Below are 16,211 nucleotides of genomic sequence, written 5' to 3' on the forward strand. Positions count from 1 at the left end.
GATTTAAATTCTATGCACACACTGTAAACATACCTTAGGAAACAAATGTGGCTCTGATTTAAGAAGCTACATTCTTTCCCTTCTAGAATGAATGACTTAAACGAAGGGAAGTGTACCAAACCCCACAGAACAGCAAGGTTTGATGTGCTATCAGTGGGCCAGTTCCTTCTCAGGACAACCACCTGTCACTGACCCCTAACAGTTCTCCACCCAAACTTAGTTTTAGAAATGTTATAGCCCTGCACCCAGTCACACTTCATGAGCTTACCTAGGTATTAACTGGTAAAACTGCTTCCTCGTCTTGGTTACATTTCACAGGTATCTTGAAAGTATCCCCTGGACCAAAAGGGTTTACTAATCACAGCCTGACAAAAAAACATGTTACACTATGAAGAACAACAACAACAAAAGAGTAATGCACTAAAAACATTTCAGAAGCTAATAAATAAAACCAAACCATTTCCTAAGAAAATGTCTTTAATTTTCATTTTATGGAAATACAGCTTTTGTGTTTATTTCCATGATACAAAAATGTTAAATATCAAACATTTTCTGAAATCTACCAATGCAGATCCTTTTTTTGAACAAATAAAGGGCCGGTGCAGTTAGCAGGTTTGTCACAGGTACCAAAAAACCCACAAGCTGGAGAAGGAGGAGGGAAGAAACAGATCAAGACTTAAGAGTGAAAACAGCAATAGATGTGAAAACAGAGAAAAACTACCTCCCACCAGAAAATTTATGTTTGAGAAACTTGCAAGTTACAGTTTTTTGAAAGGATAAGGTATGTATAAAGTTGGTATTTAGATGAATACTGGCTGCACAGGGGGTGGGGGTAGGGAATGGAAAACCAAAAACCAGTTCCAGATAAAGTAACGGGTAGAAAGCAATACGTGAAACTGCAGTTCTACCTGTTTCAAGAGTGCTGACAATATACTGAAAATTGCCTGAAAAAATAGCCAAAGATTAGGAGATTTGTGGTAACTCCCTCAAGCACAGGAAGCAGCCTAGCATGAAATCATAGAGTGCCAGTTCTTTGTACATTTTGTAGCCAGCATGCCAAAGTAGGTGACCAAAATACATTTAGTCTTGCTGCTTAAATCTAACATCATTTACGACAGCAAGGATTTCACACGATCAACAACAAATCATATGCTAGTCAACATACACACAAGTAAAACTGACAGTGATTGTTCAATAAACAGTTTAAAATAATTAAACTGATTTTCAGGACACATACTGCTTTGTTAACACCACTTTATTAAATAAAGTATGGCTTCCAAGAGATGTATTGTCACAACTGCTTTCAATCAATTCCACTTGCTAAAGCAGTTGTCTCCTACCATGTTTCAGGGACTTCAAAAATTCCTGTGGAACTAGTTGTGAGGCTTCCTGAAAGACAAGAGTCACAGAACAATATATGAAAAACTTCAATGTACAAACACTGAGAAGAATTAAATCAGGAATCTTTTTATTCTTTCAGAGCATACAAAGACATATTTTCTCCTTTAGACCGAGGCTCTAGATACATTACTAGCTAGTTGTATTTACAAAGGGAAACTAAGACTGTTCACGAGTAGGCACTTAAAAAAGAAAAAAGCTTAATGTCAAGTTTCTTACCCAAATGGTAAATAATACATTTTGCATTTAATGAGTATTTTAACCCAAGGAATTTTTGGTTTTGCAATAACTGGGATGATGAAGTAAATAATATGATTTTCCCAAGTGTACTTGCAGTTGTTTTTAAGGCAGTTCAGGCAGCGAAGAATATTTCCAGCCCAAATTAGCTGAAGAAAGATGAATCACACTAATACACTAATGTGTATGTCCATAATGCCAAATACAGAGCATGAATTTTATACTTGTAACTACAGCCTTGTCACTGTGCATATGCTTGTGTGGCCCAGTTGCCGTGCTGAACTACAAGAATAAAGCCATTGCCAAGCACAGGCTTTGAGTCAGCTGTGTGTGTTCAATTATGCCATAACTCCATCCAGTCAAGCTTACGGGAGTATGTCCACATTAAGGTAAGCTCACATTTTGTGATGAAGTATTGGATTAACAGGGAAATCTGCTCTAGAATCCTACTTTCAGAATTTCTTCAACTTTGCTTACAATATGCAAAATATATCAGGTAACTTTAACTGGAAAGTCACATTAAAAAAAAGAAAAAAAAAGAATAGCTAAAATATCCAGAAAACTTTGTTTTGAGGAAGAAAGTAAGCAAGATACCAACTACATCCCACTTCCTTTGGTTGGTCTCAGTTAGTTTTGTTTGTTTGTGGGATGTTTTTGTGTTGGTTATTGGGTGTTGTTGGTGGGGGTTTTTTATTATTATTTTTTACACTTTTTGTATGATGCCATCTTCACTGTAAATAACTTACAACAGTGACTTACTGCAATTACATTCATAGAAGTCCAGAAAAGTTAAGACATTCAGGAAAAACCCTTCAGTTCTGTTCAGGCCTAGGGCAGTTCCAAACAGAACAGAAACCCATGAGCATGAACATTGCGTTTACCTGCTGGAATTTGTTCTGTCCTCATCTTTTTGAACCTTTTGGCTCTCTTCTTACCATCTGGAAGGGATTCTGCACAGGAGTCTGTCTGATCATATTCTGGATCTTGGTCGTCTTCTTCCATCTCATCAGAAGCAGTTTCTTCCTGAATAGGACTCATGCTTCTCTTTCCCACTGTACTGGTTCCTGTAAAACTAAGATGTAGAAGAAATAAAATTATGGACAAATCAAGAATAACTATTACAAAGGCAGTACTAGCTGTTGTACATCTATTAAATGCTTACGAAGGTAGTAGAATAAGCTGTAGTAAGTGGTGTACCATGAAATTACATTATCTGGAAGATCTGACTTAACTATAAAATTCCTTAAATTGGCTACCTAATCCAATCTTATGTATACAAAGCCATTCATTGTACTACAGATGTCTCAGGCTTTGCTGCTGTCCTGATGCAATCACTCAACTCAATTGTAATTAAAGCTGTTCTCCATCCCTGCTTATTTTTAATTTCTATTCTCTTAGTTATGAAAGCTCTCGTAAAGCATCCTCCATAAACACTAAGTTATATACAACTGTTAAGCCTCAAACACACATCTTGATATTGAAGGATTCTACATACTAGCTTCATCCTCTCTCCTGGAACCATATGCAGTTTTAAAAGCATTTCTATTATATAAAGGTAGAGAAAACCATCAAGCCCTCTATGATAAGCTTTAAATCAGGCCTCAAAGTGAAGAGCACAAAAAACTGCACACATTTCATAAGCAGTATTTGAATGAAGCCTGACTAATACAGCATGAAGATGAACTTAGAGCTCCATTTCATTCAGCACACACTGAAATAACACTGCATAGGTTTTCATTCGACTGGAATGCTATTGTTAAGTTTCCTTGAAAGACAAATGACAATATTAAAAATCAAATTAGCATGAATATAAGAAAAAAATGCAGTAGCAAAGGGGCTAATTAAAGAAACAGTTACCATTACAGTCTTCTAGATATGTGAATATCAGCTACTTAAATGTCTATTTTAATGCTGTTTTAAAACCAATTTTAAAAAAGGTAGTTTTAGACTTACAAACTTTTAGAAGAACTACACAAGATGGCTGTATACATCTAAGCCATGTTCTGTTCTTTTATTTAAATAAAAATAACACGTTATAGAAAAAAAAGCTTTACAAACTATTTTATTTTCTCTGTCTAATCTATGATAGCAGGGAATTATGGTGTTTCAATAAGGTTTCAGCTAAAAGACTGTTAAATTTGGCTGTATAGTTTTGGCTTTGAAATGGAATTTTTTCAGCTGAACATTTTGCAATTTAAAACAGACTCTTTCTGGGATGTCCAAAGGCAATAAACAAACATGAAACATATGATTACGCCTTATGCTCTTATTTCCACTTTAGGAACACAAACACCATTTACTTTGATGAATAGCTGGCTTTTCCTCCAAACATTCACACACACAACGGCTTCTTGCATGATTTCTTACAAATCATCGTTTCGCGTCACACTGCAACTACCATCAAGAAAAAGATGCAAGCCAAAAAGCTGGATGCAACTTTTTATCCTCCATACACACTTCAGTATTGTAAACCAGGCAAAAACTAAGTTTGGAAAGAAAAAAGATCTAGTAAGGAAAGAGCATTTAGAAAATGAAAACCTACTAAACAGAGTTTTTAAAACATTGTTTAGGAAAATTTTATAAGAATTCTATGTTTGGGAAAGATATTCTGAAACATACATAAGGAAGAAAAACCCAGGATTTAAGACGTATTATGAGCACTTGGCTTTTAGAAGGGAACTTGCACTAACTGTAGGAAGAGTCCCCCTTTCTGAAAGGTTTTACAGCTGAATTTAATTTTTTTTAAAATTAGACTCCTGAAGGTATTTTAAATAAAGAGAAAAATGTTCTTGAACTTCAGTGTGCATTTAGCTGTGCACCGTCTCCAATAAAAATTTATTTTATGCCTTATGTCCTTCCTGCAGATACCTTAAGGGGAAGAAAAACCACCAAAATCCTGGCAGCACAAAATCATATATATGTGTATATATATATATTTTATAATCAAGAACTGTTGACTTTGTGCTTTCTCCAAAAATATTAATTGCATTCTACATTCATTCATTCATTGAATGGATTCTAGATGGCAAAGGGTTGATTTTTTTGTGTCTTATGCTTCTTTGACCTAAAGTAAGATTCAAGGACGACAGCAACATTATTTATTCACTTAGCAATAGTAGCAAATCAGTATGGTTGTATATACAAGGAAGCACTACTCAGAGCAAAGTTCAGTTTTCTAATTAAACCAGCTATTTTGGAATATGTCTGTACTTCTGTCTCAACTTCCTTATTCCGTTGAGAAACAACTAATCAGAGTGGAAGAACTAAACAAACTAACAGCTATTAGTAATTGTCCAATTCATATTTACTCATTTAGGATTATCAACTGTTTGGATACCCAAACCATTTAGAGACTTACATCATTCATTAACAAATGTAACATTTTGATTTCAAAACACACATATACAACAGTTATCCAGGCAGTAATTTTTTTCTTAAAGAACATACTTAAGGTTCTGAAATTTCTTTTGTATATCAAAATGGAGATATTCTCATTTTAAAAATACAATCACTAGCCTTTTTTTTTGGGGGGGGTTGGGGTGGTGTGAACGACCAGAACCATAAGAAAAGCCTATCATACACTGCCAGTTGGCAAATCTACTTGGTGAACACCATAGAGCTTTCACATCAGTCAGTGATGATGGCAGGTGGGGCTCCAAGCATCTTCAATGACACAGTTTCCACTGGTCCTTCCTCAACCTCTCCCTCCTCTTCACCCATTTTAATGCCAGCCCACAGGCAAACCTGACGAGGATGAACTCCACTGGAGGAAGGTGGTAGAAACAGAACATCTAAATTTTATTCTCGATTTCTATTCCTATGAAGTACAATCCTAATCAACAAAGAATACAGTATTTTTGTTAAATTCCAGCAGTATGACTAGCAACATTAGTACTAGATGAATCAGCAGGATGTGGAGGACTTACACATCACTCTGCTGCCAGAAGGAGCACAGACTCCACCTGATTAAACTGCCCACGAATTTTGTAATGTCATTTCAGCTATTAAATAGCAGCAATCCAACTCGTACTATGATAATTATTTTGAAAGAATTGGCAAGTGGAAGAGGGCAAAAGGTGGGAAAACAATTACGATGACATAGCATTAAACATTTTCTGTTTTGGAAAGCATGTCCTGCATCACGTACTTCCATCACAACAGAGCATCCTAAACTGGCCTGGTTATACACAGGCCTCCAAGTCAAGTAAATCACATTGAAATGAAAACATAAACCCTGTGTTTTCTTGCCACTTTGAACAACATAGGGGAAGGGGTGGGGAGGAGTAGTTACTGCCTCAGACAAATCAGTCATTTCAGCTTAAAAGCAGATGAAATCTCCTGAAATAACACTACAATACTGGAAAACTGTAATAATTGCTTGCAATATTTATTATCCATATCTTTAGCGACTCGGCTTTTCCCAGTTCTTATCCTTTATTTAGTAATAAACCACTATAAACAACCATCTCTGTGAAAAACTGAGATGAAAAACTCTGCTAAAGAATCATCAGCAGAAATACATGAACATTTAAAAAAAATGAGGCAAACTACCTTCAGCAAAATAAAGAAATTCAAGGAAGTGATGCTACAAACAGCACCCTGACTTGAAAGAAGATGCAGCAATCCTGGTTTTAGCAGGAAAACTTGTAAGGTAAAATGACATATCACTTTCCTGTACTTCATACTAATGTCTTTTGCCATTGGCTTTATTTTACTCATTCCTAGATGATGCTCAGGAAAATCAGAGTAAGCGGAGCAGGGTATCTAGCTTTACATAGAACCTACCCTATTTATCGTTTAACACTATTTTGCTAAGGAAAAGATCTTAAATCCCTGTATTTCAGAGTCATGGCAGAGCTGGCAGGCAGTTATTTGCTGACCACAACAGAGCTGGTGTGTATAAAATCCAAGAGGCAATGATCCCACTGTTTCAAAAGTGTATTCTGAATTGTGAACAGCTTTAGAGACGGGGATCTTACTAACTACTTCAGTTTTGCCACATGCATCAGTCTTTGCTTTACTTCTCCATCTGACATTAATAATTAGGTATATTTCTATTAAATCAATTTTGATGTCTAACAGTAGTAATAAGTTATATGCGAGGGGTATATGTTCATTACAAGTGATTTTACCTTGTGACTATTACTAGTACTGTTGCACTATGTTTTCTGAAGAGTAGTTCCCCTATAATAGCCGACTATAGTTTTTTTTAGTAAGACAGAAATTAAGGAACCTTTGTTACATACTTACCAATCTGTCAATTTAAGACAAAAGTTCCTTACAAGAAAAACCCAACAACTTCACTACTGAATGAAAAATTAGCTAGGATATACTGTAATCATGGAGAGGAACAGCTATTCTGCAGCTGTGCCCCCTGGCAGAAAGTGATGAAGTAAGCTTATTATTTAATAAAGAAATAAAGGATGTAATAGCATGAAGCTATTATAGGAGATCAGCTGCCAGATACATCACTGAGTGCTCAACTAGATATGATTCAAATTAATCTGGACAATTATACACATATTTGTCCTGATGGCTTCATATAAATATTTATATTGCATTGTTATACCTTAGATAAAATTGTTATATACTATATATATATATAAAATAATATAAATATTTTAGAAGTGTTTTTGAGATACCTTTGTCTGGAAACAAACAGCAAATGTTCATCCTGAGTGAACTGAAAGCCCACAAGGTTTACAGTTCCATGTTTTGTCTAACCATATTACACTTAAGAGGCAACATTTACAAAAGATTAGGTGACAGGAAAACACAATCTAGCTAATAACAAATAAAATTAAGAAAAACATGTCAAAAGACCTGCATGAAATGGCATTTGGAACAGAACCAAATCATTTCATTAATGGAATAACAAGAGAACAAAAATTCATGTAACATCAGTTACAAAGAAGTTCTATCAACAAATAAAGGTTGCTATCAAAGTGTTGATCATCTAAAACCAAGGCTGCTTCTTGGGGAATTTCACAGTAAAATAGATTAAAACGTCCCAAGGAGATTAAGTGCTTAGACATACAACTCATTGCAGTGTATCAATCATTCTAAGGAAATCATTCACTGACAACTTTATTCAGCAACTTTCCAAATAATACATTTGTGGTAGTCCTCAAACCTCTTTGTGAGATAACAACAAATCAGCTTTTGCATTTACTGTTTTCCAAAGTATATGTTAAAAGAATACATTCTCTGTGGTTTAAACCATAAACTGCCACTCTTACCATCTGGCTAGAATCTGTGACATACCCCAAAATGACCATTCATTGAGGATATTTCCTCCAGCAGAAATAAAACTAGGACTTGGTATTTCTCTGCAGTAGACAGAAGGTCCCTTCCAACCCTGACCATTCTGTGATTATAAACCTAAATCTCAGCCACAGGTAAACTAGTGCCAGGACAGTCTTTAGAACTCCTTGTCTCTTTCACAACATGCACTCATAAGTACAATAGTTCATTTAAACTAACTTCACCTGATATGGATTTTATTACCAGGTTCCTTCATGTGGTTTTTAGGGATCAAACATGTCTCTCATGCATTTAGAATTTCCACCATGACAAAGGCCATAAAAATTTGACAGCTAGCCAAAATACACACCTGCATTTAATTTCACAAAGTAAGCAAATCATAATCTCATGTAATTGAGAAGAACAGAACAAATTTAGTACACTTGTTACATGACAAATATCATTTACAGGAAGATATAAGGACAGATAGAACTTCGCATAGCATTCCCCAAAAAAATAAAGCAGAAAAGCCTCAGTATTGGATTCAACCACCTCATTTGGTCTGTCGAAGCAGGGCAAAAAACAAACCAAAATGCAACACCTCCCTCCCCCCCCCCCCCCCAAAACCCCAAAACAAATAACCCCAAACCCATCACCTTACATGTAACTTATACAGTCCACTGAAGCTTAGTTTTATATAGAATTGGGGGAGAAAGAATGGCAATAACTTCACAGATAAATTATAAAATTATATTAACGCTAAAAGACCCGTCCCATTCACAGCTACCCAGGTGACCAAGAAAGAAGCATCCTGTACCATCGTATCCAAAACCTGTAGTTATTATGAGAGGGTAAAAATGGAACAAGAAATACAGACAGTAACATACTGCACCAGAATCAAAACTGGCATCTCCTTTGTCCTTAAATAATGAACTAAAACCCTTTTAAAGTTTTACTCCAAAAAACTTAAAGCTATGCAAGTATCATTTTTCTTTCTGTTCCTGAAGCATAAGGAGCACTTCATCAGCACTGCTCAAGATGGTTAGTTAAACCCTTCGCTGTGGCAGTATTACAACCGTGGAGCATCATCCAAAAACCAAGATGGCCTGTACAAGGGTATATGACGACAGCTAAGTTTCCAGATGACACAAGCCACTCACGGTGTCAAATTAATAAAGAAAATAATTCTTTTATTTTGGTTATAAGAAGTGGTGTTGCTCCATCAAGCTCAGAAGCTGCGATTTGACCTGCACTCAAGATCTAAATATTTTGAAAATTTGTCCCATCACATTTGTGACCAAATTCCCTGTGCTCCTTCACCTATGATCTCGTGACAGCTGATGTACCACTCCTGATCTATAAGCAAAGAAGTATGTACAGGAAAAAAAAAGTCACCTTTTGGTTAAGAACTATTTGAAAATTGCTAGATTTCTAATAAAAATGCAATAAAAATACAAGAGCTGGCAATGCAGGAAATGTCTCACCTGTTAACATAGTAGTATCGACTCTGGGAAACATAAGGTGTGCACTGAGTTTTTAACCGCTTTCTCTCCATCTCCTTCCAACTATCTTCTGTACATTTTCTCTTTGCCTGTTTTTCTTCGTGTTTTTTCTCAACATATTCTGCATATGTCTGGATCCTATAACTTTCAGCATACCTGCTGGTGTTTACAGCTATGGGGAAGAAGAGTGATGTTATATACAAAACACTGTTAAAAGAGATCATGCCCTCTCCTGAAATAACTTACTTAGCAAAGCAGAAGGCAGTGAGCTATTTGTTCTGTTCATATAAATGGCTCTAATTCGATTGTTAGTGAGCAGGGAAAAAAAATGCCATACTCCTAAATTCACATGGTACGTTTGAACTAGATATTCAAAACCCTTCTCAGAGTCAGACTTCATACAAAAATGGTTAAATATACTTAAGACTTTTCTTTTAAATTAGAAACCAGCAATTCCTCAGTTGTAACCCTCTTCCAGATTGCTTGTTGGCAAGAATAGATTTCCTGGATTTTTTCCCTTTTAGTCTCATTACTTAACGCAGCAGGTTTATTTTGCAAGGCTGCCAGGAAAAGACGACATTTGCGAAGCTTTTGCCAAAACTCTGTTTGATTGCTGTGAAACATAAGCTTATTTGAGCTGCATTTTTGGTTGCACAAGATATCCGTGGAAGCAGCACTTAACTAATATCCAGCTGTTCCCTCCTTGTATCTTTCTAATGTTGGTCTCCATTTAAGTAACAAAACTAAGTTCAAGGTAGAAGGATTTCTGACAATTCAAAATTAGAATCACTGCAAAGATAAAGAAAAACCCTTTCACTGCCCTCACTCAGCAATAATTTACCAACATTCCTTCAAATCCCAACATCTTCACAGCTCTCAGCCTTTAGTCTGCAAGCCAAGCTCTGGCCTGAAGCCATCACTAGAACGGATGAATCAGCAAATTGAACTGACTGTCAGCTGGTGTCCTCTGCTGTGTTCAGCCTAACACACTGAAAGAAAGCATTGTAAACCAACCAGTAAACCAGTTTAAATATTAAAAAAAAAAAAACAACAAAACCAAAACCAACCCAGATTGTTGTGCATTTTAAAATACCATAACTGTAGTGGAGACAAAATCCTGAATTTTATTATGTACTTCCAATCTTTTTGTAGAAATTTCAGATTGTATCCAACTTTCTGATTCTAGCTGAAGTGTTGTCATCTTGAATACAGGTATTCTGTGTCACCTCTAGCTCAAGCACTAGAAATAGCAAGCTCCAACATCACAATTGAGAAAAGGTGAGGAAGATGGGTGGATTTGTTTTTTTCCTCTCTTTCAGAACAGATCATCTGTTCTGCATATTAGCTCTGCTACTGTGGAACGAATTACCTGTAATGCCAGCCACAGCACATACATGCCGCTGCTGCTGCAAAGTCGGTCAAACATACATAAAACTGGGCAACAAGCTTTGTATATTTAATTTTAATCCCAAGAACAGACACCGGCAATCATGATAAATAGCCTCATGAGATTGGTGCACTAACCAAAATGTCATGCATACCTCCGTTCACACCCTCTGTATTTGTTTTGAATTGTGAAGTTATAGGATCTGTTTGTAAGAATTAGGAGTTTATTTATTGCCCATGAAGTTATGGTGCAGCATCATGAATGAATTAATAATCCTCCCTGGAGTTACTGCATGCCAGCCGACATTCCTCAGGGTAACATTTGTTTAGTTAAACTCAAGCATACTTTCTCTTGCTAAAAATCAAGGACATAGTTACCATGGATCATCTGATAAACAGCAATTTGTTAACACACAATAACCATTACACATTATTTGTTTTGCTGTAAACTAAGAGCCAAAGTTATGGCTCTTCCATTTAATTCCCTGACAAATCCAGGCTGTGCTTTAGGGGGGAGAAAAAAAAAAAAAGAAGAAAAATTATCCTTATGCAACCTAAAGATAATTTTAAAATAAAACCGTGCAAGAGTCAAGATTTTGAACAGCCAACTCTCCTTTCCTAAAAAAAGGCCTGTGTTTTACAGCAACCCAGTCATATTACACACACACAAATATAGGCATATACACATATATGTATATACATTTAATATAAAAATTATATGCCAAGTATATTGCTTCATGCATTGAACAACTGAAATGAAGGAATATGAAGAATTCCATGGAGTCACACAGCTAAATCGATCTTGCATGGTCTCGATCTGAAGAGCAGCTCCCTGTAAAAGTTTGAAATACATTTTCTCTGATGCATTTTTGATGAATGTTGCCCACATTTCCAAACAAAGCAAATACAGTTCCATCGTTCTCCACTGCCAATAGAGGAAACACACTGCTAGAATGCTTTGTGAATTCTAACTAAAGAGAACTTCAGGGGTTTATTTACTTATTTATCAAAATCATAAAAGAGAAAACAAATTTTTCCGTGAGAAACCTGACCTAGTAACCAACACCACACGGCTGCATTTCATTACACTAGCTGCAGCTGCAAAGTTAAGTTTCTGTCTTCTAGGAGAATAATAATAATAGCACATTATTTTAGGAAGAACATTTCTAGAGGATGGCACCTTCTCTAGGCAAGCTATTACACAGGCTGACTGACACTGAGCGATCCAAGAGGACTGTGTATGAAGATACTCTTTCACCAAATCCTTGCGCTTATGCAGGGTAAAATCCTGACACATGGCCACCAACAATACTGTGTCTCTTAAACAGACAAATATTTAAGTGAACTGTGTAGGTAAAAACCCCACAATATAAATAAAATGAATAAGAACTACACAAATTAAGGCTTCAATACTAAACACCCAAGTTTATGAAATACCAAAGTAAAAAATCACCTGTGAAGCCTTAAAGTGATGACTGTATAGATCTGTGTTAGTCTTACCTGACCGTGTGCTACTTAAAACGTGGGACTGCTGCCTCGGTCAGATCGACGCTGTTCAATTAGTGAGCAGCTAATTCAGTATTTTGTTTCATTCTCACTACTCGTTTGTTTCATTCTCACAGCCTTATTTACCGGCTGCTAGGGCTATCCATGCTTCATTAAAAAAAAAAAACAAAACCCAGAATTTTGCATGTGCGCTTTTTTCATCATGGCATTTCCAGCGTTTCAAAGGCTTCAGCCCATGAGCTGAAGCAGCAGTGCTGTGTGCCTGTTTTATAAACAGAGAGCAGAAGTGAAGGCAACATCCCAAATTATAGGGTATCTTTTACACGAACCTAAATAGAATTAGATTGTCCACTGCATGGAGCTATCAATCAGGGTTGGGTTCCTACACAGCAAATGTATTAACATATTCCCAGAGAAGTCATAAATCAAAATTCTCCAGAAGAAATAGCATGCAATCACATGGACAGGGACTTTATCACTGCACAAGCATAATCCACCTATATTACGTTAAATACTAGAGAAACTGGCCTTTCAGCATCCTGGGGTTTTTAGCCGATCTGCAGTTTTTGGACCTTCAAGCAGACCTGGACAACTTCTGCTGCAAGACATCACACTGCTGCACACACGACTCATCAGACCAGAAATTTTAAACGCATTTCTCTAGGCTCTGCCGCTCTAGTTATGAAAGTTACTGATAGCTGCTGGTGTTGACTCAACATAAAGAGCACTGGGCACACTCTCTGTTGGCATCTCTCCAAGAGATGCATGAACTGCAGAGAATTCTCACTGATTAGCCAACAGTTCTGCTCATCTCTGCTCCCATCCTACCATCTCCAATAAATCTTTTTCCCAGTTCAGTCTTTTCTGGGTGTGTCTTTATCTCATATTGGTCATGCAACCTCTCACAACCCTAACCATTCTTCAGTATTAAACTCCCTCTTTCCTATTTTCACTGGCAAGGCAGGACTCCTACCTCCTTTTTTTAAACTGTCTCCACTACCACCAGGGACCAGTTTTCCCCAACTTAACCAAGCTACATCCCATTATCCATTTCTGGTTCTTTATCCTGTTTGGTTTTTTTCATGCAGGGTACTTCCTGTCAAATGCATTTGTCTTTAGTGTCAAAAGAGTTTAATTTCAAGCCCGATCCAATCACAGCCTCTTTGCTCCATCTGAACATCTGGACTGAGGAGCTCCCATTCTCACCCCCATTCACCCCCATTCTCCACTTTCAAGGGAAGTAACCTGCACACATCTACTTCTAATAGAGTCAAACAGATATTTCATCTGTGACTGAAATTACCGCTAATTCGGCCACAGAAAGGCTGACTGCCTGCTTTCCATTTTCCGTAATAGCTGTGCTGCTGCATCAAAACCTTCTGCACATGCCAAGGTAACTACAGCAGACTCGCCCAGCACTGCTGAATGAAGTGACACTTCATCAGTGTGCTTCTAGATCCTTGTCCTCAGGGAAGGTGAAAGAGAAGGAAAATCCTCACTGCAAGCAGTTTATTTTAAAAAAAAAAAAAAGTAGAGAATTAAACCAAACACGACATGAGGATCTCATGAAAGAGCCTCTAGGCTCATCCTGCACTGAAGCATCATGAAGGGAAAGTCTTTGTTTGCTCTGAGGACAGAAAATAATTAAAATTCACTTAGAATTCTTTTTATTGACAAGAAAACACTGAACCATGTGGAAGTCAGAGCCTGATTTTTTGAAAGCTATAATGCAGTGTAATTCTGGATCCCAGCATCACTTAGAAAAATTCAAAAGCCCTGAAAAAGTTAAGAAGTGTTTACTTAGTCAACCTACTTGCCCAAATATAACTACAGGTGACTGTATCAGAGATCAGCAGAATGATTTATTCCATCTTCTATTCAGTGATAAGGAAAGCAGCCTCCAGGTAACTATTAGAAAGTCTCAAGTCTCAGTACTAGTTGTAGCATTCAATCATAAAATGTGTGCTTCAACAAGTTTTCCATTATTTAACATGCCTGTTACCTCCCTTTCCCAAGAGAATTTATCAAAGTTCTGTGTATGTCCTGCTCCTCCTCAATTGCCCAAACATGAAAGAGGCTGGAAGGTACAGTACTGTAAAAGTGCCGTGTCTCAGCATTCTGTTAGAGACTTTCATTTCTCTCTATTTCACCAACACAGACCACCTCTTCACACTACTCTAAGAAAATAACTCTTTGAAATCATCTGCATTGTATTTACTGAAGTAAAACAAACAACGCTTGAGTGATCACTCTCACAGACTTAGAAATTTAGATGTCTCAAGCTTTTTGTTCAGAAAAAACGCAAACAAACCAAACCAACTGAGGTAAAATACTACCTTATTCTTTGGCACCCATGGAAAAAATCTTAACTTCATAAAAATCACTTTTTTTCTGAGACACAGGGACAGAATTAAGTACAAAATGTTCAAGGACAAATTGCTATGCTAGGACAATGTTTTTCCAAGTTACAATATATATCAACTTTGTTAGTTAACTCCAGACCTCACTTCACAAGCTGGATACTGACTGCACAGAAACACAAATTAAGGTTGGTGAAAATATATTTCCTTTCTCCAAGGAATCCGTGTACTAGAGTACGATGGAGAAGAGGGATTTAGCAATTTGATGGATCCATAATTTCTGAATTATATCTGATAATAAGCAACTATCTGCAGGTGAAAACTCCAATTTGCAGACGATTCTGACCATCTCTTTCTGTTTCTCCCTCCTGTCTTAGCCTAAGATAGCAGAAGGTGCCTACATGGATTCTGAAATAGACTTTAAAAAAAGACTGTTTTGCAAAGATTGTAATTTCTTGACATCTGGTCCTGCTCCAGGTTCAATGTGGTGACAAAGCACCTCTTCACCTTGCGAAGGAGGATGGCAAGTTAGTCAGAGGGCAAACCAAACTAAGTCTTGGACTCCCCATTATGGAGACAGTGGGAAAATGAACAGGTGATCTACAAGGTCTGAAAGTACAAAGCATGTCAGAGGACAAGGATCCTTACACAGTGTTTTAAACACAGAAACTTTCTCAGATGATAGTATAGTCCACTGAGACATTTCACACTCACTTGCATGCAGATTGTTATAAAGGATTTTAACTTAAAGATGCATTTTCTTAACTGCTGGATGTATTCAAGCTACTTAACCGTTTCACCCTGTTTAAATACCTCAGTAATTGAAACAAAAGCTGTGAAATATAACTATCCCATTTCAAAAAATCCAAATGAAATTAAAAGTTAGTCAAAAGATTTCCAATATTATATTAAGAAGAAAACCTTCTATATCCAAACTTTCAGGGCACAGGGATTGGGGTTTTTTGTTGTTGTTTTAACAGATGAGGAAAAAATATGGCTGCAGGTGTCTGAAGGCAAGTCTATAATCCTCTTATAGTCCTCTTAATTCTGCATCACTAATGCAGAAAGTTGTAAAATACCTATCTACAGTATGATCTATAGTGCAGGTTCCACTGCCAAACCATGACTGGAATATATCAACCAGCAATTCATTTTCTTATTATAGTCAAGATCCCTGCACAACACAAGTAGAAATTCACCACATCTCATTCCCTGCATTTCCTAGTACAGCAACACTTTTAAATCAACACTGGAGGATATCCATCTCCAGCTGTACTAGTAAAGTGTTCAGATCTGGTACTCTAAAATGAAAATTTCCTTTCTAGTCAGACAGAAGGTCTCAGTGCCTATTATTACTCAAAGCACAGAGAACTCAGATCTGAAAGACTTTTTGGAAGGAAATGGAACCACCGGTCTGGCGAGACAGCTGATGACATCTAACAGCCTGTTACTGAACGGGAGAATCCCATTCCTTGCTCCTTCACCCCTTCTCTAAGCCACCTGGTCCCATGCCCCCCTTTACAGTGTTCCGGTGTTCACTGACCTGCTGATGAGGCAGTGCACCTCCCTGAACCAGCAG

The 16,211-nt window shown here is 37.0% G+C and overlaps 1 protein-coding gene across 1 annotated transcript in view; it reads right to left on the reverse strand.

Moving 5' to 3' along the window:
- Positions 1 to 459: 459 nt before the first annotated feature.
- The window catches only part of PARN (poly(A)-specific ribonuclease), a 56,289-nt gene continuing 40,537 nt past the window's right edge, over positions 460 to 16,211 (reverse strand). Inside the window, exons 21-23 of the mRNA XM_010152301.1 lie at positions 9,363 to 9,552; positions 2,517 to 2,707; positions 460 to 1,389 (exon numbers count right to left, since the gene is read on the reverse strand). Of these exons, the coding sequence (XP_010150603.1) occupies positions 1,337 to 1,389; positions 2,517 to 2,707; positions 9,363 to 9,552 (434 nt within the window). The 3' untranslated portion in view covers positions 460 to 1,336. The remainder of the gene's footprint in view (positions 1,390 to 2,516; positions 2,708 to 9,362; positions 9,553 to 16,211) is intronic.

This window comes from Eurypyga helias, unplaced genomic scaffold (assembly GCF_000690775.1).
Source record: "Eurypyga helias isolate BGI_N326 unplaced genomic scaffold, ASM69077v1 scaffold17355, whole genome shotgun sequence".
NCBI classification, from domain to species: Eukaryota; Metazoa; Chordata; class Aves; order Eurypygiformes; family Eurypygidae; genus Eurypyga; species Eurypyga helias.